Source organism: Lotus japonicus, chromosome 3 (genome assembly GCF_012489685.1).
Source record: "Lotus japonicus ecotype B-129 chromosome 3, LjGifu_v1.2".
NCBI lineage: Eukaryota > Viridiplantae > Streptophyta > Magnoliopsida > Fabales > Fabaceae > Lotus > Lotus japonicus.
The window spans coordinates 2,673,245-2,693,439 of record NC_080043.1 but is presented as its reverse complement, the minus strand read 5'-3'; the positions used below and the strand labels follow the sequence as shown (position 1 = coordinate 2,693,439).

The following is a 20,195-nucleotide window of genomic DNA, read 5'->3' as shown; positions in this document are numbered from 1 at the left end:
TTAGCACGCTAGCCCACAACGCCCGTGGTTTTAAGCAATCAAAGTATAAAAAAATCAGAATTATATATTTCGTAAATATTAGCCAACTAAAAAAGGATATCTATAGAAAGATAGATTGAATAAGTTAGCTATTTTATCTATTGAAAGTGAAATGTTAGAATTGTTTGATTATAAAACTCTGATAAATGATTTTGCAGCTAAAAAGCTATAAGATTAGTATAAAAATTAATATTTTATGTTAAGTTTTTTTAAAAAAATCTAAAAAAAAGACTCCTTTAACATTTTCGCTTAAGGCCCCAAAATGTCTGTACACACCCTGCGTAATAATATGATGTTTGAAACTCAGACTTGGCCTTTGCAGATTGCATGGCGCAACATCTGCCATGATTGCAATATTTTGCTTGCTACATGAGGCTTCTAGTCTGTCTTTGATGTATTATGGGTTGAGTACCCCTTGTACTCCCATTAATGCATTTCTTTGCTTATAAAAAAAAAACATGAGGCTGCAAAGGCAGGTCTTGGATGATGGTTTTATGAATAACATTTGGTTCCCTCCCCTGACAAACTTTGTGAAGCACAATTTAGATGGTAGTTTTTGGGAAGAGGCCAATGCTATGGTGGTGAGGGGCTTATTCGTGGTAGCCATGGTAAGTGGCTCATTGGCTTCTTTAACTTCACAGTGGCTGGGAATCCTTTTCTTGCTGAAGCTTATGCCCTATGTAATGGGATGGCCCTTGCTATGGAAGCACAAGGTTAAGAAGGTGGTTTGTGAGGTGGATTGCACCTATCCAATTACAACATTGGAGGATGAAAGTATTATGATCTTTCATATAGCGTACCCGATGCTAATGGATGTAAAACAACTTTTTAGGAAAGATTGGATGATCAATTCATGTATATTCTGCATTAGTAATGCACGGTATAATGAGTAAACGGCCATTTTGGTCCTTGATTGTGTTCACTTATGATGAACCAGTCCTCATATTTTGGAAATAGTCTTTTTTCATCCCTGAATTTGTCGTCGTCGGTCAAATTAGTCCTTGATTAAGTTTTCCGTTGGTCCCTCAGACGGAAAAGTCCAAATATCACCATTTTTGCCACATTGGCTTGACACATCATCAATGACTCACATCTTATTATGTCAATTTAGTCCCCTAGAAAATAAAAATAAAAAAATTGAATTTATTAATTCAAATTACAGAAAGTCACTTAATCATCAATTCATCATCTTCAACCTCATCTTCATCTTCATCCTCAATCTCACCTTTTTTTCATCATTTCCAAAAAACAAACACAAAATCCCCAAATGTTCATCCTCCATCTTCTTATTCTTCATCTTCTATAATTCTAAATCTTAAAAAACCCAAACCCGGAAATTTAAAAAGCCAAACCCAACCTAACCCAGAAATAAAAAACCCACCCCTAACCTAAATCCCAACTCCATAATACATGGCCACCCCCATCCATGGATCCAGTGACGAGAGTTTGAGATTGAAATTGAGGAGACGCATAGCCACCTTATTTCTTTACATTATAATTTTCTTCACAAAATAAAAAGTCTGCAATTGTGCATACATGTAGTCATTGTAAGAGAATCTGGGTGTAAATTTTGGATAATTTGAATTCTGGGTCTGGGTAAAGTTTCGATCTTTTGTGATCTAGATGATGTCTTCTGGGACATCTTCGTATTGGTGCTACAGGTACAGTCAGTTTATGAGGGTGTGGAGACAGGACACGGTGGCTTGCCCCGATTGCGACGGTGGGTTCATTGAAGAGGTTGAGCATCCGGCGGCGCGTTCTGCCCACGCGTGATTCTTCTTCCCTTTGATGTCGATGACGGCACCAGCAGTGTCCTCTCCTCTGCGGTTCCAAACGGAGCCAAGGTCGCTCTATTCTCAGCGATGGCCACAGTTCCAAACGGGTTTACTCCTTTCAGCAATGACGTCGTTGTACTCTTCCAGCGACGGCGGCGATGTACTCCTCCTTGGACGTCGTCGACAAAAACGGCACCAAGTTAGCCCTTTTCTCCCCTCGGCGACAACGGTGATTCCTCTCACTACCTTTCACCACCACAGTTCTCATACACGCCCACCACACTGGTCTCTTTCCCCTTCTACTTTTCCACCTTTTTCTGTTCTTCTATCACTGGGTTGTTGGGTTTGATAGGGTTGGGGGTGGCTGGATCTGGGTGCTTCGATCTGAATGGGGCTGGGTTTGAATTTGTTAAAAATGATTTGTTTTTGGAAAAATTAATCTTCTATCATCTGTTGTATGTGTTTCATTCCTCATAGATTCACATTCTTAGCTTTTAATTTTCATCAAATTTTACGTTGGCACACTGTTCTTCTTCCACTGTGATTGTTAGCTTCTAATTTCATTAATTTCTATCAATAATCTGATTGTTATGCACACTAGCCTTTGCTTGATTTTTCCCATTTTTATTGGTTTTCATATTGTTGTACCGTTCTTGGTCATGCGTTCTTGGTTTGTTATTGATTTTTTTAGAATTTCTTTACTGAATGGTTATGATGAAGATGTTGTGAATGAAGGTGATGAAGATGTTGTGAATTTATTAATTCAAATTTCAGAGTTTTTATTTTTATTTTCTAAGGGGACTAAATTGACTAAGGTTACAATCTGAGTCATTGACCACGTGTCAAGCCATGTGGCAAAAATGGTGACATTTGGACTTTTCCGTTTAAGGGACCAACGGAAAACTCAATCAAGGACTAACTTGACCGATGACAACAAATTCAGGGACGAAAAAAGACCATTTTCAAAGTATGAGGACTAGTCCATCATAAGTGAACATAATCAAGGACCAAAATGGCTGTTTACTCATACATAAATAAAAGTAAAAATCATACTACATTGTCATATTTACGATATGCATCATTATGTCTCGTGTTTGTCTTTTTGCTTATCACAATCTTAATTGCAGAACACCATCTTTTTTCGAACTGTAAGTTTAATTGCGGAATACAAAATTTTATAAACCCCTAATTTAGAATGCGGTGCCAAATCTGGTGATTTTTCTAAACCACAATTTTAATTGGGGAGTACCAAAATCTTCTTTATCTTTGTTTGTTCTAACCTTTGTATGGAGCTATTGGGCCGGTTTTTCTATGATATGACCATTAACAAAAATACACTAAAAAAATCTATATATAAAAAGGTCGGTTGATATGTACTTCTATCAGTTCTATGTAACAAATATAAATTGATATGTACCACGAAATAGTTACATTTTGGGTGTAAAACATGAAAAATAAGAGAAAAAAATTATCAAAAATAAAACACAAATTTCAATGTTTTTTCTTTCTTTCTTTTCTTTGGTACAAAAGAAGATATAGATAGAATAAAATAGTAAGGGCGGGCCCTCACAATATTTTAACATATGAATTCAAACAACCACTTTTAAATTTTAATAACCACATACAACTCTAAATTAGTTAAGCCTACCAAGATCTTTTGTTTTACTTACATGCATAAAAAAGTTGACATTGAAATTTAGAAAAGACATCTACATTTACACCTCATCAATGCTTCACAATTTTCACATTGAGTAATGCTATAGAAGTCAATAGAGAAAGAGTTAAATGTTTCTTACACTTCCAAAATGGGTGCAAAAACTTTCCATTTAATAATTTCTCTAGGAGATAAATCATTTCCCTTTCACGTTATCATTGCCCTTGTTCTTGTGCCAGTTAGATGGTGAGTCCCCCCTCTAAGTTTGTTTGCTTCTCAAACTCAAAGTATGCATATCAATACAAATGCATTGGAGAGAGACCCCCACACCACCTTACATAGAGTTATATTGATCCATTTGATGAGCATAGACAGATCTTGAGTCTAATCAAAAGGCCATTTAGGCACAAGTTTACATAAATTCCCAAAAGAATTGCAAAAGCTTTTATACATTAGTTACCTATTACTTTCTACTTTCCCTCTTCTATACAGATGCAAAATCAGATTGCATAGCAGAGAAACAGAGAAAACTATTACAAAATCAGAAGCTAAAAACTTACTTAATGTAATAAGAATGCAACTTTTATCATGGACCGCTTTAAATGTCTGTCATCTTCACATGATGCCCCCTAAGTCATGTCCCTCTCACAATAGCTGCATGTGCTTCAGAGAGAGCTACCCACTGAAACAGGGACCACTGTGATGGTGCTACCCCTTCTCTGCCTTTCTGGCTGAAATTAAATGCTCCGGTTTCCGACATCATAACCAGGAGTTGAAATGCAATTCGTGTCCATGAGAGTGTCACCCTCCAGTATTCGCAGAACCTTTACTCAAACAAGCAGAAAAGGCTTCATCAAGGTCAGATGGAGAAACCAAAAATGGTGCAACAGCAATGTGTCAAAAAGCATATAGGCAAAATATATTAGAAGCCATTACTATATATTCTATCACATGAAACCATATAAAAATTAGACCGGATGGTCTTATTTGAAGGGAAAAAAACAGCCTTATCCCATTACCAGTTGGGTGAAAGCATTGAAAATCAATCAAAACCACGGTTGAACAAAAAACCGTCAAGACGTGCCTTCACCTGTTAGATGGACGGTCCGGTTTTAAAAATATGGGATGAAACCATAAAGAGTTCCGCACTGATTTCGTTAACAGGAAAGTGAACCAATTTTAGAAATCAAATTTTAGCAAGGCATTGGACCCTTGAGGTACACATGTTCTAATCCTTTTGAAAAAGATACAACCTATTCACCTCTGTAGGATTATAGCCTATAGTTGTTTCAATCACGACCTAGGAAATTTGTATTGGTAACTCAAGTAAAAAACTTCACAAAAAAAAATCATAAAATTTCCTTACCTGTGACATGCGTGGTCTAGAATAAGGATCTCGCCTTATGCATAATGATGCAGCATGAAGCATGCAAGAAACCTCATCTTCAGAGTAGTGACTTCCCAATCTTGGATCAATGAATTTCTCAATAGCATATTCATCTATCAATGGACGTGCCTGTTTAATATCCAAAATGCTCACACAATTACTCAATGCAAGGTGTGAGAATGTTGAAAGAAACTTATGATCCTCCATTTATCTATTGGAGGTCATGTCTCTCATTTGTGGCATTTAAGTTCTTGAAATGATGTGAATATCAGACCATAAAAAATCACAATGAATTTAGATATTAATACCATTTAACTCACCCACTCAGTAAGACACTGCTGACCCTTGGGTCTATTCAGATCAATAGCTTTTCGACCTGTTACAAGCTCCAGTAATACAACACCAAACGAATAAACATCAGCCTTTTCAGTTATTTGGCCACTTTGAGCATATTCAGGAGCCAAATATCTGCAAAGAAGCAACATAACATGGCTTAGTACATGTTTGGAAATCCTTCTACAATTGATTCTGAAGCAAGATTCAATTCTAGGGCGAAGTTTTTGTAAGTAGACTCCGGGTTTCAAAATTAATTGAGGAAAGAAAAGTTGATCCAAATATGCTATTGCATTATTGTCATCGGACAGGCTAGTTAAAAAATGAAACTAATTAAGGACTACTAATAGACCACATACCCAAATGTTCCAATCACTCTAGTTTCCACTCCTGTGTCTCCATCAGGCTGCCACCTTGCCAGTCCAAAATCACCAACCTTGCAGAAATCAGAAAAATTAGTTGATGAACAGAAAACATTAGTAAAAAGTAGATAGATGAAATAATGAAGTATTTCATTAATAAGCTATAAGACAGCATATCAGAAAACAGGCCAAACAAAACGCTACCAGTGGTTCAAAATCATGAGTGATAAGAATGTTATTAGGCCGCATGTCACGGTGGATTATACAACCAACTCTGCACTCTTCATGAAGATATCGCAACCCTCGAGCAGCTCCAGCAGCAACTTTTTGACGCGCAGACCATTCTAATGGTTCCCGTTGTCTCCCTGAAAGATTTTCAAGTAATATGAGTTTACAAATTACAATCAAGACCGTATCAGTAACATGCATCCTATTTTACATTGTAGTCATTGTAAATTAACATGAAAATATCATGACATTTACGTACTCTGCATAACTGTGACCTTCAAGGCCTCCATCCCATAGTTTAGTGGGCATGAAGACATAAGATAAAGTAACTTAAACATAAGCACAAGACTTCATATTACCTATGTAACCAAGTGCTACCCAAAAGTTTAAGGGTAAAGATCTCTAAGTTTTTTTTTAAAATTAAATATATCCAATCGTTTTACCAGATATTCAATAACACTAATAACTTTTAAGTGCAAGAAATGATTTGGAAGGAAGCAAAAGAAATTACCATATAAATGAGAATCCAATGATCCATTACATATGTACTCATAAACCAGTAGCCTTCTCCTGTTCTCTATACAGAACCCAATCAACATAACAACATTTCGGTGCTGAGCGCAACTCAGGACTTCTACCTCTGAGCAAAATTCAGGATCACCCTGAGAACTAGCCAATTTATGTTGCTTGACAGCAATGACTTGTCCATCTGGTAGAACCCCTCTGTGAACAGATCCAAATCCTCCTTCTGCCAAGAAATTGGCTTTTGAAAATCCACCAGTAGCAAGCTCCAACTCAGCATAGCTGAACCATCTTGGAGGTTTTCCAAAAACAGGAGCCTTGTGTTGACATATTGAGCATAACGGAGGTGGACCTGGTGGGGCATTCCTAGATAATGCTACTGCTTCTCTTACATCTCCACCGAAATTTAAGCCAGTCTTATAGATTGAGGCTTCAATCTCAGCTTCTCCATCCAGCTTTGAGAATTTCTCCCGCAAAGCTTTAGCTGTAGACAGTTGAATCCTATTACAAGATCTCTCCGATCTTTCTTCTGCAGCACGTTGAGATGATTTTTGATGTTGATGTAAAAGTAACTCTGTAATCCATGGCTGGAATCTCAAGCTAGCTGAAGATGTGGACAAATCTTCGCTGTCTGTGTCTGAATTACTATCATCAAGTTCTAGATTTTCTTTGATAGTTTCCTCTTTCTTTGACTCAGCATTCATCTCAGAGATAAAAAATGGTGAAGCTCCTGGATCAGAGCTTGAAACTGATGAAGTGCCAGCTTCAGTCGCAGTTAGCGGAGTTCCTAGCTCAGGGCTGCTAGTTGGAGTGACAACTGGTCCTTTTATGGAATTTAGGGTACCATTCTTCTTCTTGGAGTGTATTCCATGCAACCCACTTTGCTCAGAAGGTAGTGGACATGCTTCTTCAAGATCCTTCTTCTTTGAACCCACCAAATTCAAGCGGAGTACCTTAGGTTGGGAACGTTTCATAACCACAATGTTGCACTGAAGCTCTTCCATGCATTGTTTTTCCTCATGTTTGAGATGTCTGTAAAGAAACCAACACCAAAATACCAACAAAAGAAACCAAATTATCATCTCAGATCAATAAAACAGTCAACCAGAATTTGAAAATCCACCAATTCGGTTTCATATTACAATAGCATGCCTTTCTACGGAAAAAAAAAATAAGATGGAGTATTACTTGTCTAACACAACCCAATTGGCTTGGGCTTTCTTGGCTTCTGCAGCCACTGCTCCACAGGGTGATCCAGAAACAATTTTAATCTTGACATTTATCTGTTGAACAATGATTAGTATACAGATACAAACATAACATTCACTATGAACCTTTCATAGATCAAGGCTACTAACCTTATTTGGATCATAGACATCATGGAGCTGAAGGATCATTTGAGAGCAAGAATCAGTGATATCATTCTTCTGTTCTGAACTTGTTCCCGTGGTCGACTTCTTGTGAAGACTGGCACAGTCGCCAGCAAACCTTGGAAAACCCCATAACTTTTTGCCTACATTTGTGCAGAATAATAGTAAGGTAAACTTAACAAAGGGAGAGAAAGGGTTCAAATTCTCAATCAAAAGCAATAACAAAGTCCAGATTCTTCATACAAATCTAGACTTCAAGCTGAAATGAAGTCAAGAGTAAGTGATAGCTACGACACAAAAACATACTCTTCCCGAACCAAGAAGGAAAGTAAACAATGAACACAGTGTTATTACATGTCATCCTGCAATCTACTATTACAAAACAGAAGAATCACCATGATAAATGGAATGCCACATTTGATAGGATCCAACTGATTAAGTACTAATTTAATAACGAGGGTGTTAAAATGGATGCAAAAGAAGGATTACCTGAACTTTGTGGGGGTACAACCACTAGCAGTGTAATGCAATCCCCAGGTTGAACAACATGAGTCAGAGACCAAACAAGAGCAGTCTTTGGAATTTCCTTTGATGCCTTCACAGCAACAATAACCTTCTCAGCACCATCGGAACCTTTTTCCTGCTTCCCTCGCTTCTGTTCTCGACTCATAGTCCCAAAAAAACTGGCTTTCTCAGCAGAACTCACTCAATAACTCTCAAAAGTCATATGTTCTAATATGATAAAGAGAGAATGAGAAGCCCAAAAACATGTTCAAACTTCAAAATCACTAGTTATCTCACACCTTCTCAAACACTATCAGAAATACAACCAAAATGCAGCATTCCACCATGCAATAATAGAACAACCATTGACAAGACCCTTTTAACCAAATCCAAACCTTCACTGCTACAGAACTGAAAGTAAACCCTCTTTTTACTTTCTCAAAACTTTCAGTCAACAACCTCCTCAAGTATACCTTTTTGGCTCAGAAAGCAAGAAGATGCATTCCCCTGCTTAAAAACTAATGTACATTCCAAGTTTGTGAAATTCAACGAGATTAAAGTTTAAAAGAACTGCATATGAAGGCCGGCGGTACTATCCATTAGAGAGGAATATTACAAACACTAGGTGTGCTTTTGAGCCTTCAAATCATTCTCCAAGGTCAAAATATATATTTGGCTCCAAGTAGCTGGCTTTACTTGTGATAAGACTAAACAGGAACCCTCTACCAAAGATTCCACTATAGAAATAGTAGCATGCCCTTCAAATCATTGAAAATGAAGTATCAATTACCCTGCAGCACAACCCCCAGATTCAATATAAGTAAAGAAAAATAAAAATAGAATAATATTAATCATGCAAAGTTTAATATGCATCAAAAGAGGAAGAGCGTAACAATGTGACTGTGTGAGACTAAGACAATACACATGACTAATCACTGTGGCAACTACCATTTTGTTGCTATGGAAGTTCAAATGCCATCATTGGTGACTAGAAAACAAAGAGAAGAAAGAGGGAGGCCATGAATAAGACCCAAAACCTTTCCTTTTCTCTGTAACTGTTGTGTTGTTTTATCAATCCTTACAGACATTGAACATCCAGCAAAAAATAAAAAACAAAACAACAACCAACAACAACAGTAACAACAAAAGGTGACAAACACTTTGCTGTTTATCATTATTGTTTGTCACCATCGCAACCTCAAAATGTTCACTGAAAACCTGCATGAGCTAACCTGAAAACGAGCACTGTGTCGAATCCAAACACATGAGACAAAAGACCCACCAACAATGAACACAAGCAGTGATTTTCAGAAATGAAAACAGATAATGGGTTGTCAAGCTTTACTTGTCATGGTTCAAAAACTTGCAAAAGCTCAAAGCTTATGAGGTTAACCTGTTGCACAGAATGAAAGGAAAGGAAAATGTGAAAATGGGGTGTGAAAGACAGGCAAGAAACACACAAAGGAAGAAAGAGTGGACCACCAAGGAAAAAAATTTGAACAGAGATAAGATAGGTGCTTAGGCTTCAATGAGAATGGAAAGAACACAAAATGGTTTTTGCCTAAAGGAAGAAAAAGAAGATGTCAGTGTTGTTGTAACTCGACTCGTGTGTGAGTGACCAATCGAGATAGAGACATGGCGAGAAGAGAAAACACTGAATGATGATGATATTGGAGGATAGATATTTCAGAAACAAAATTTATTACAAACAATCCCTGTTTTTTCACAGTAGAAGATTATAAACACCGTGTACAAACGGATTAGCCCACTCTCGGGTGTGTTTGTTTTTCAGTTGGAACATCCAAAAGTACTTTCAAGTTGTATGTAACTTTGTGCCATTATGTTTGGCAAATTAAAAACCACATTCATACAACCCACTTTTTGCTCCAAACCAACTTTCATCTCAACTCTCCAAATTGTAACTTCTACATTCATTCAACATACTTTCAACCCCAAACTCTATTTTGAAATAAAAATATCCAAACATAAATCACATTACAACAAACCCACTTTGACCCAAACTCTGTTTTGTAAACCCACATTCACCCAAACTTTGTTTTGCAAACTGAAATCCAAACACACACCTCATCTCATGTTCAGGGGCGGACCCACATAGCAGTGAGGGGCCTGAAAAAAGAAAAATTTCTACTTACCCCCTTGTATTGTTTCTTTTTTGAACCCCCTGAGAATTTCAATTTGCACCCATGACCCTGCTTACACCTCTCTCACACACTCACAGACTTACGCCCCTCACCCAGTCTTTCTCTCACTAGGTGTGTAGGTCTGGCCGTCAACAAGCACACGCATGAGCAGTCGAGCACGGCGCACCACCAGCCACCAGTCCACCACCGTCGCGCGCCTCTCAATCTCTGTATCTCACGAGAAGGCCACTCTTAGTGCTCTGCGTTGCTAGTGTTGGGAATCTGCACTCAAGGAGTCAAGGTAATGGGTTTACAGCTGTGTTTTGTGCAATGTTCTTTTCAATCGTTTGAATGGTTTAGAAATTAGATTGATAGTGTTCATATTGATTGGGATTTAGAGGCATAAAATGAGTGGGTAAGAAAGTGAGGGAGGGGATGGGTAAGAATGATAGGTTTCTTTCTTCATATCATCATTGAAATTTCGGTGTCTGTAAATTGTATGACAAAATGCCTGAATGAGTTTTCTCTTTTTATTCATGTTTTCTTCCCACTTGTTATATCCTTTAATTATCATAATGTTGCAGCTAAGGTTATCATTCTCTTCATTATGTTTGACATTGGCAGAAAAGGGGCATGATGAAATTGGGCACACCAATTGTTTGATGAAAGGCACCAGTGAAATATAGCTTTCTGGACAATGAAGGGATCTTTTTTTGTGGAAGAGTTGCCTGCCTGGTTAGCTGAGAGTGACATAGAGATCAAGGCCATTACACAGCAATGGCTGGATAAACTGTTCATGATAAAATATGAAGGAGTTGCAGAGAGTTTTGGTAGAGATTTTACTGCAAGAAACTACAATAATATACTGTTTGTTGCAGAACAACTAAGACATTTTGATGAACAGATGGAAACATGGAGAAGAGAATTTCAAATGTTACAAGATGAAGGAGATGAAGAAGGTTTTGAAGAGTTATAGAAGAGCATACAAACTTCGCCACGGCGTGGCTAGCCTTAAAAGGAAACGTTTCAAACCCAGGAAGGGTCTAAACTCAGCATTTTTTTTTTCTTTTGATCAAATAAACTCAGCATTTGAATTCATTAATACATCCAAAACTTGGTTACACAATGCTTTCCTTTCCTAGAAGTGTTAGTGTAAATCATTGATGGATATTTGAATAAATATGCTCACCTATGAATGAGATTGCAGTATAATCTAGCAGAACAGATTCAAATTGTTAATGATCAAATATAGTTGTTGGTTTTGTTTGCCAAAAAAAATTGTTAATGATCTTATAATTCTTATTTTTATATAAAATATCTCTTGCACTCAAACTATTTTTTTGTTATCACTAAAATACCTATGTTTTTTTTGGCACATTCTTTATTTGATAAGAATTGAATTATTTTCATAAATCATATTCATTTCGATCTTAGTCCCCCTTTAGAAATTTCTGCCTCCGTCCCTGCAACCACTACATGTTGAAGTTAATTATGATTATGGTATTGGTATCTTATGTTGATGTATTAACATATTACAATTGTTTTTAATTATATTTTTATCGATGTGCTTATTTGAAAAATTTGAACCCCCTGACTTCGGGTCCTGGATCCGTCACTGCTCATGTTTGTCTTTATCTCTCTTTGAATTTGGTTGACGTAACTCTAACTAAAATCTAGCTCAAGAACTAAATATTATTTTTCTATACGTAAAAGTTATTTTGACGATAAATCTAATTAACGTGAGATTTCTCAATACAATCAAACACGCCTTCAGATGCGTATATGGAGTATTGAATATGCACAAATTGAATGGGCATCTACGAGCAACTCAAAGACAGATGGTCTCCACTACGTACTATGTTAAAATTTGATTAACCTAACTCCGCAGCGAAATTGGCTAAAGATGTAAGGATTGCATTATTATATATCTTAACTATATTTTAGTTAACTTCACAAGAATCTCATATCATAAACACGTAAGTCAGTATCTAAAAGACTTTATATAAATAACTTGTTTTCTATTTATAAGTTATTTTAACTTTATTTTCATAATTTATTTAGATTAGTTTATGAATAAAAATTTATGTTTATTTATAACCTAATTTCAATTAAGTTTTTTAAATTAGTTTATGAATAAATATTTATATGAAAAACACTTATCATACCTAATTAAGTTTTTTTTCTCAACTTAGATAAGTAATTAATCATTAGTAAGTATGAAATGCAATGGAGAGGGCCAGAGGGGGGCAGGGCAACGAAAATGAAATCTGAGTTTAAGCAGAAATAAAAGACAACAACATGATGGGAAATTTCATGATAACATGGTCCTTTTCAATTCATCAGTAATCTGCTCTGCCCAATCTAAATTAAATTTTTTGAACCTTGTCATAAATTATAAAATGATAATAAATGCGACTGAGTGAAACTTAAAATAAAATGCACTGTCACGTCAATGTAGCATTGAATTTCAACACTTGGAGTTGATGTGTGTATCAGTGAGTAAATCCAATGAGGACCCCCACTCGCCGTTTCCATCGCCGTCAACATTATCTCTCGCCACCGCTATCACCTTTCACCACTGTCAAGTCACCGTTGGACTGTTTCCCAATGACAAACGTTTACCGTCTGTTCCAACGTTGGTAGCACCATTATGAATAGCTTTTATTTGACTTTTTTATTTAGGATTTTTTGAACAAAAGTACATTTATGTTGATTTAATGTAACTTAAGGTATAACGGGTTAACCTAATATGCACCAATTTTAGGTGGTGTAATTTTACACCGCCTACTTTGACTGGGTATAGCAGGTCAACACATTATTTTTTTAAAGAAAAAGTATCATTAAAAATTTGTTATGTATTAAATTTCTTTAAAAAAAGATGTGTTGACCTATTATAGCAGGTTAAAAAAAGTGGTCTAAAATTAGACCACTTTAAAAGTGGTCCACATTAGGGGTCACCGTAACTTAAAAGTGAAAAATAATATTTCCTCTCTAGGGTGGGGTATGACCTGAGATGGCGGTGTGAGCACGGTGAAGCTTCCTGAACACGATAGAGGATATGTACTTGCTGAAGATGCTCCGACGTTCAAGTTAGTGAAAACCATAAGAGACTCTAAAAGGGTGTTGTCTTCCGTGGTTCAGTTGAAAAATGAACCACGGTGGTTCACTTTCATATACACCGTTAGATATATTATTAAAAATTTCAATGGCTTAGATCTTATCAGTTTTAAAACGACATTTCCAATAATGTCCTTTTCCTCCATAGCTCCACGCTCTAGAAGCTTCTAGTTTCATGTACGACGACATTAGAACCCGAAGTTCGCCGGCAGCACCTCCTCCAAGCTCTCCGGCGTGACGTCATTATCTCTGGGTCCCTTCACGCCATTATCTCCAGTAGTGACTCTTGCCACGTTCGCCGCCACAAGCAATGAACAAGTTCAGCAGCGACGTGTGTTTCCGGTGGAGATCTTTTAACTCCCGATGTCGACCAACACCACCAAGATCTCCAATGACAGAACCACAATCGGGATTCCGCAACCATTGTTTACATCGCTGAGGTTTCCAGAGAGAGTAGTTGTCTTCCAAATCTGCTCAGATCTGTACTCGCTTGCCGCTTCCGGCATCGCCGCCGGCAATAATGGTTGTCGCGGAAGTGATAAGCACGGAGGACTAATTTCGGCGAAGAAGAAGTCGACAAAAGTTGTTGATGATGGCCTCTTATCCTCTCCATCTCCAGATTCTCATCCCATCTTCGGCAGCCACAACTAAGTGCATAGGCGGAGGAGGGAGGCTACATGGTGGGGAAGAAGAGGGAGGATGTGAACTAGTTGTGACGACGGTGTTTACCGGATTAATCGAAGGAAAGCTATCTCAATCAAAGCATTAATCGAAGGGATGAGACAGATCTAAAAACCAGAAAAAATAAAAGAGTTGGGAGCAGAGGGACCAAGGTCCGCAGCAAAGAAATTGGACCCATGACATATCACGATTACAGATTACTGCTTTGCTTGGACATGGTGTGGTGGCCGGAAGATACACGGCGGAGGAGGTATGGTGGAAAAGAGAAAATGGTATTTTTGGAATATCTGTTTGTTAAAAGGTTATTTTTGTATTTTAAGACAGTAAAATGGAGTGAACCACGGTGCTTCACTAAACAAGCTGACCCACCGAAGACATCGTCCTCTAAAAGTCTTAAAATAACTTTAAAATTGTAAGAATTGATAGTGTATAAGTAAATGAATGATTACAGTGTACTTATAAGCTTGAGTTAATTTCATCGCCATTGCTTCAACAACTTCGTGCATGGGAAGTCTTTATGAGGAGCCTTCCAAGCACAGGATTGGATATAAGTGATATTGTCAGCGTGTTATTTACTCAACCGTCAAACAACTGCTTAACCTTTAACGAGAATGAGTTATTCTTTTATTAAGTCATATAGTCCGCCCCTATGGTATTTGTATAGTCGTAAATCATTTAAATCGGTTGAAAAACTAATAGGTTTCCTAACTTTTTAAATCAGCTAGAACATCTTGAGAAAATTTTATTTTAAATGTGGGACTCAAAAAACTTTATATACGTATTCTAGTGTCTCATGAGTGGCCCTTAAAATGGCAAAATTACTCTAAATCAATTTTCAATAGAGATTTTTTTTTTTTTTATCATCGCCTACTTGTACTTAAATATGTGGACATCCAAAAGAGGTTTAAAACTTTTACACTGTGTTTGGAAAGGTGGAAAATGCCATGAAAGGAAAACATAAGCGTGGAAAAGGACAGGAAAACACTGTGCACATGCGTTTGGTTAGCCAATGCCATGAAAATGAACAGTAAGGTGTGAAAACATCCAATTGCCATTAATATCCTTTTTTATATTCCAACAACCATTTTTAAAAGATTATATAGTAAGGATAATATAGTAAATATGTAAACATCACTCTTACTTTTTCTTTCATTTTTCATTCTCTGTCTCTCAATTCAAACAACTTCAAAATCACCTCATTTTTCATTTATATTCTTTTCTCTTATATTTCTTCCACTCATTTTCACCTCTGCATCCAAAGATAGCATTAGAGTTTTTGACTGCTGGGTGAAAAATGCAACATTTTCCAAATATATGAACCATAGTTGGAAATAAATTGAAGTAAATGGGTGGGGAGCATATAAGATTACATAAAAGCATAGAAAATGAAGGAGGATTTAAAGACACGAATAGGAAATATTTGGTGACATAAGAGTGAAATCACACCGTGGAAGGAAAAAATAGTTTCGATAAGTTGGATAGGAAGGCTTAAATGAGTGATAGCGTTTCCTCTATAACTTATAAGAAGGGAGCTAATTGAATAGCTATAGAAGTTGTTTAAAATCTTAATGAATCAGTTTTATGGTATAAATCTAGAAGTAGATGGTGAGAGAAAAGGATAAAAAAATCGAGATGCTTTCATGCAGTAATAAATAATATACAAACGTATTAGGTTGAATTATCTTTTATACTTCTTTTCCAATATATTTTTTGCTTATTAATAAAAAAATAACATAAAAACGTCAATTTTAACCTTTCGATTAAATCTAGGAAACAAATGGGTAAAAGAGGCAAGAAGAGTCAAGTGTGTTTTATTTTTTTCAAAGAAAAATTTAAGAAAATGAAGTGTGATGGACCTAAGTAGGATAGCATAAATTTTAAAAATCAAGTCGAGAAGACATGGTCAGGTATGAATGTTCAGGGGTGGGGAGCATATGTGAATATATGAATGAATCCTTGTTATACAAACAATCTAGAGAAAGTGGAATATATGAATGAATCCTTGTTACGTTATACAAACAATCTAGAGAAAGATGGGTGAAAGATGGAGATGCCAACACAGTTTTTTCATGGAGTGGTGAACTGGAAGAGAAGGGTAAACGCTATCAGGGAGCTGTACAAATATTCCAGAGAACCCATAGTAATTGTCTACCCTAAGTTTGATAAAGACATAAAATATACTTACAAGACAAACAAAACCTTGTATAGCACAATAATCAACAAATAAAGAAAATTTTAAATAAATTTACATAACTAATTATTCTGTGCTTGAATCTCAAAATTCTCTAGTGGTGTCGTTGTCCATTGCAACTAAGGTCATTGCATAAGGAAGATCAAAGTTATAATTTTTAATAAACATAGTTGAGTAGCCACCCGTATTATTTAGATAAGAAAATATTATAAATAACTTTTATTCAAAAATTTATTTGGACTCAAAAGTCAATCAAGCACAGGTTTTCCATAAGTAGTGAAGGATGAGGTTTAAGATTAAGAATGTAGAGTTGGATCAAATCCTTCCTTTCTTCATCTTTTATTCAAGGCTAGTAATGATATTTCTTAAATGATGAACCTAGTTTTTTTTCCCATTTTCATATAAATTTTTAGGTCCAAATCTCTTCAACAAATACAACAAATAAAAAGTAAAAGCTAAATTTTGAAATTAAACAGAAATACAAATGTTTATTTCACTTACAAATCCAAATTAATTATTTCTCCCATGAAAAATTCATAAAATTAAGTTTAACTAATGGTACGATTATATGATTTTTTTGTCAAAAGCAAAATGAAATTTATAGATATAGACACAGTCTTGAAAAAGATTGTGAAGTACGAATTAAAGCCCTAACAAGCCACAATCTACTACCTAGATTGAACAAAAATTCCAACGATGAAATATAAAATGCTTAAAGAACTAAAAAACCCCGAAAAAAACTCATGAAGCTAAACAAGATCCTCACCACCAAATACCCTACCAGCATGAACATATGCTTCAATCCAAACAAACAACACCTAGAACGAGAACATGTTTAATATTTATACCATTTTATATAATCATTATTATTTTTATCACATTCTAGTCTTCTTTTTTCAATCTTCCTTTCAATTAATGTTTCCTCTTCGTCATCGGTCTCTGACTCTTTATCTTCAACAATCATTTTGCCCTTCAATGCCATAGTGCTGTAAAAAATAAGAGAAAATCAAGTAGTTAAGGTTATAAGAGAGGGAAATAAAAAGGTTTTACAATAATATAATACATTATAACACTACCTTGATTGTCCTTTTTCATGAGTGTTGTTGATATTCATGCTAGGCAATGGATCAATTGTCTAAGAAGGAAAGTATGATATTTAGAAATTGATTATCAATTAGAAAATAAATTAATTTTATAGAAAATAATTGCTATGATAAAAATATGTCTTACAGTTTCAGCCAAGTTTGGTATCTGGGTGCTAGAGGAAGCAACGATTGTGTTAATCTGTGGTTGAATAGGAGAAGTTGTTGAAGTCTTCAGGTTTGATGAGCTTGCTTGATCTCTATAAAACTTGAGAAGTTTTTTTAAAGTATCTAATTCAATCAAAGAAGATGATATTTGGGATTCTAGATCCAAGACAACACCGAGACCGCCACGAACTGGATCATTTGTCCACATTGTACCCTCAATAAGTAAGGATTCAGCAGTAGCTTGTCTCTCATGTGGTCGGACAGCTTGTAGGTTACGAAGTATATTGCTTAAGCCAAAGTGGCTACAAGCATTATCAAATTCTTCAGACCTATTAGCAGGAAAGTATTGACCAAATTCGCAATTACCATGACATATTATTCGTCTGCGTTTACATAAGATGCATGGATGAGAACTCATGTTTCCTCTTCTATTGATTGTTTGTTCTGAAATAACAATGGTTATTCTCACAAATACAAATGCATGTGATCATGAGTATTTATATAGAAGATTATAGGAATATATGAATACATTCTAGATTTTTTTAGGTGATATTGAATTCATGTGAAATCTGAAAAGTAATATAAAACATTTTTTATATTATATAAATTATTACTTTGACCATTATATTATATTTTTATTAATTGGGAAATTATACTTTTAACCATAAAAAGTTGGTCTAGTGTTAGACCTTGACCTAATATGACATATTAATATATTAAATTATATTATTTTAAGTGATGAAGTCTAGTATGACCTTGACTGTCGTCAATAAGTTGTTTTAATTTTTTAAAATCATTAGATATATAATTAAATATTCAATGGTTCAAATTGAATCAATTTTAAAAATAAAATGACAAAATCACCCCGCATCAATCCCTCCTAAGTCCACCATTCACACTAGTGTCAGGCTTGGAGACCATTGTCTTTGGCCATCATTCACACTGGTGCCGCTTGCGGCGACCATTAAATCAACACTTGAAGATTTAAGTATATCTCTTGCCTTTGTAGTGTTTTCAAAAAACCTAATTCAAACAAAAATTCGAATTTCTTCTTGTTTCACTGCTTTGGATGATTTTCAGCCCGAAATTTATGTTTTCCTGCCCTTCAAATCCTTTTTTTTATTGGGTACCTCAAATCTTGTCTTGTTTATCTTCTCTTTAGCAAGTTTGTGTGCGATTGCGGTTACTAAGGTGATGCCGACGGAAGAGATCTCTGGCGGTGGAAGAGGAAGAGGGTGAAGGTGTTATCTCTTCGGGCTTTGAGAGAGTGACAGCAATGAAAGGTTTGGGATGTGTGCTGTTGCGCCCAATTTTGAGGAAAGGGTTATGGACGTGAGGCGAGGAAAATCGCAACATTTCCATGGTGGCGGTGCTTCTATGAAGAGGTCTTCTTATGAGGAATTAGGTGGCGAGTCAAAAGAAGGGAAAACATTGTTTGACATTCACACATCCTAGATCAAAACAATGGATCTTCGAAAATGATAGATTCAGAACTACCAAGTTGGTGGTTTCCACTTTCCACTACCAACCACTACACGAACGAAAGCAATGGTTTCTCTTCCAATAAGACTCAATGATGAAACTGAGACGGTGGAGAAGAAGGAAGAAGTATGGCAGCGACTATCTGCAGAAATGATGGTGGTTCAGTGACCTAGTTCTAAAAGAGGAGGAAGATGGTTGTTTAGTTTTTTTTTAATCTATTCAATTTAGACCATTCATTATTTAATTAAATATCCGACGGCTCAAAACAAGTTCTTACGGTGGTCATATTGACCACCAGAACCATGCTAGCCTTCACCATTTTAAGTGAGTTCTTAGTGAACTTATTAAAATTTGTAGGAAAGACATTAGGATAACCTTTCTCATTATTATTTAATTCACACTTATGGTCATCACATTTCTTGTATAAGTCAGGCACAATATTCAATCTCAATCTCGTATTTGAGATGCTTCAAATCGCACCAAAACCATGTCTTTAATTTTACTTCTATCTTCTTGAATCTCTATCAAATTTTTTATTAAAGGGTGGTTCTTCGGAGCGGTAAGGTTGCGGTTGAGATTTTGATTTGCATTGGTGCTCGCGTATTTGCATTCTAGGGTAGTGTTCGTGGATCTAGGTTGAATTTCGGGGTGAGCACCATGATTTTAGGTGGTGCTGCAAGTTGGGCTTAAATGGTGGAAGAAGTTGGGTGTTGGTTTGGTTAATTGAAGGTGGTTCAGTATAATTAATTAATTTTATAATATAAAAATTGCTTCATTTATAAAACTTGATAATATGGGGTATTAGAAATAATTAATTATTATTAATTTGATAAGGATTCAAAATTTGAAAATTACCTACTAGATTATGAATTATTATTAATTTAATAAGGAATCAATTACGACTATTAAATCTGATCATGAATGATTAAGATTTTTTTGAACTCATGAATGATCAAGATTAAAAAATGATCAAGATTAAAATATGAAGATATAAGCATTAGTATAAATCCCCTATATAAATTACTTTTACAAATTTTAACATTGCATTAGTATTAAAAATAATCAACTAAATACTAATATATAATTTAACACATAATCAAAATCTTCAAAGCTAAATATAATAGGTTGCATTAAATAAATTAAGATTTGTCCACCAAAA

The 20,195-nt window shown here is 35.6% G+C and overlaps 2 protein-coding genes and 1 long non-coding RNA gene across 3 annotated transcripts; 1 reads left to right on the top strand and 2 right to left on the bottom strand.

Annotated features, from left to right (window-relative positions):
- Positions 1–3,536: 3,536 nt before the first annotated feature.
- Positions 3,537–9,878, bottom strand: LOC130748034 (inactive protein kinase SELMODRAFT_444075-like). Its single transcript, XM_057601121.1, has 11 exons — positions 9,657–9,878; positions 9,407–9,567; positions 8,160–8,965; positions 7,659–7,813; positions 7,489–7,583; positions 6,290–7,332; positions 5,755–5,915; positions 5,548–5,624; positions 5,176–5,323; positions 4,835–4,984; positions 3,537–4,292 (listed from the first exon to the last, which is right to left on the bottom strand). The coding sequence occupies exons 3-11, from the start codon at positions 8,338–8,340 to the stop codon at positions 4,206–4,208; spliced, it is 2,097 nt and encodes a 698-aa protein (XP_057457104.1). The 5' UTR covers positions 8,341–8,965; positions 9,407–9,567; positions 9,657–9,878; the 3' UTR covers positions 3,537–4,205.
- Positions 9,879–9,953: 75 nt separating this feature from the next.
- LOC130748035 (uncharacterized) lies at positions 9,954–11,527 on the top strand. The gene is made up of 2 exons (XR_009022573.1): positions 9,954–10,616; positions 10,940–11,527. It is a non-coding gene; the product is annotated as an uncharacterized LOC130748035 (long non-coding RNA).
- A 5,526-nt stretch (positions 11,528–17,053) lies between these two features.
- On the bottom strand, positions 17,054–17,972 carry LOC130742494 (LOB domain-containing protein 4-like). Its single transcript, XM_057594596.1, has 4 exons — positions 17,535–17,972; positions 17,381–17,439; positions 17,184–17,290; positions 17,054–17,100 (listed from the first exon to the last, which is right to left on the bottom strand). The coding sequence occupies exons 1-4, from the start codon at positions 17,970–17,972 to the stop codon at positions 17,054–17,056; spliced, it is 651 nt and encodes a 216-aa protein (XP_057450579.1).
- Positions 17,973–20,195: the final 2,223 nt, after the last annotated feature.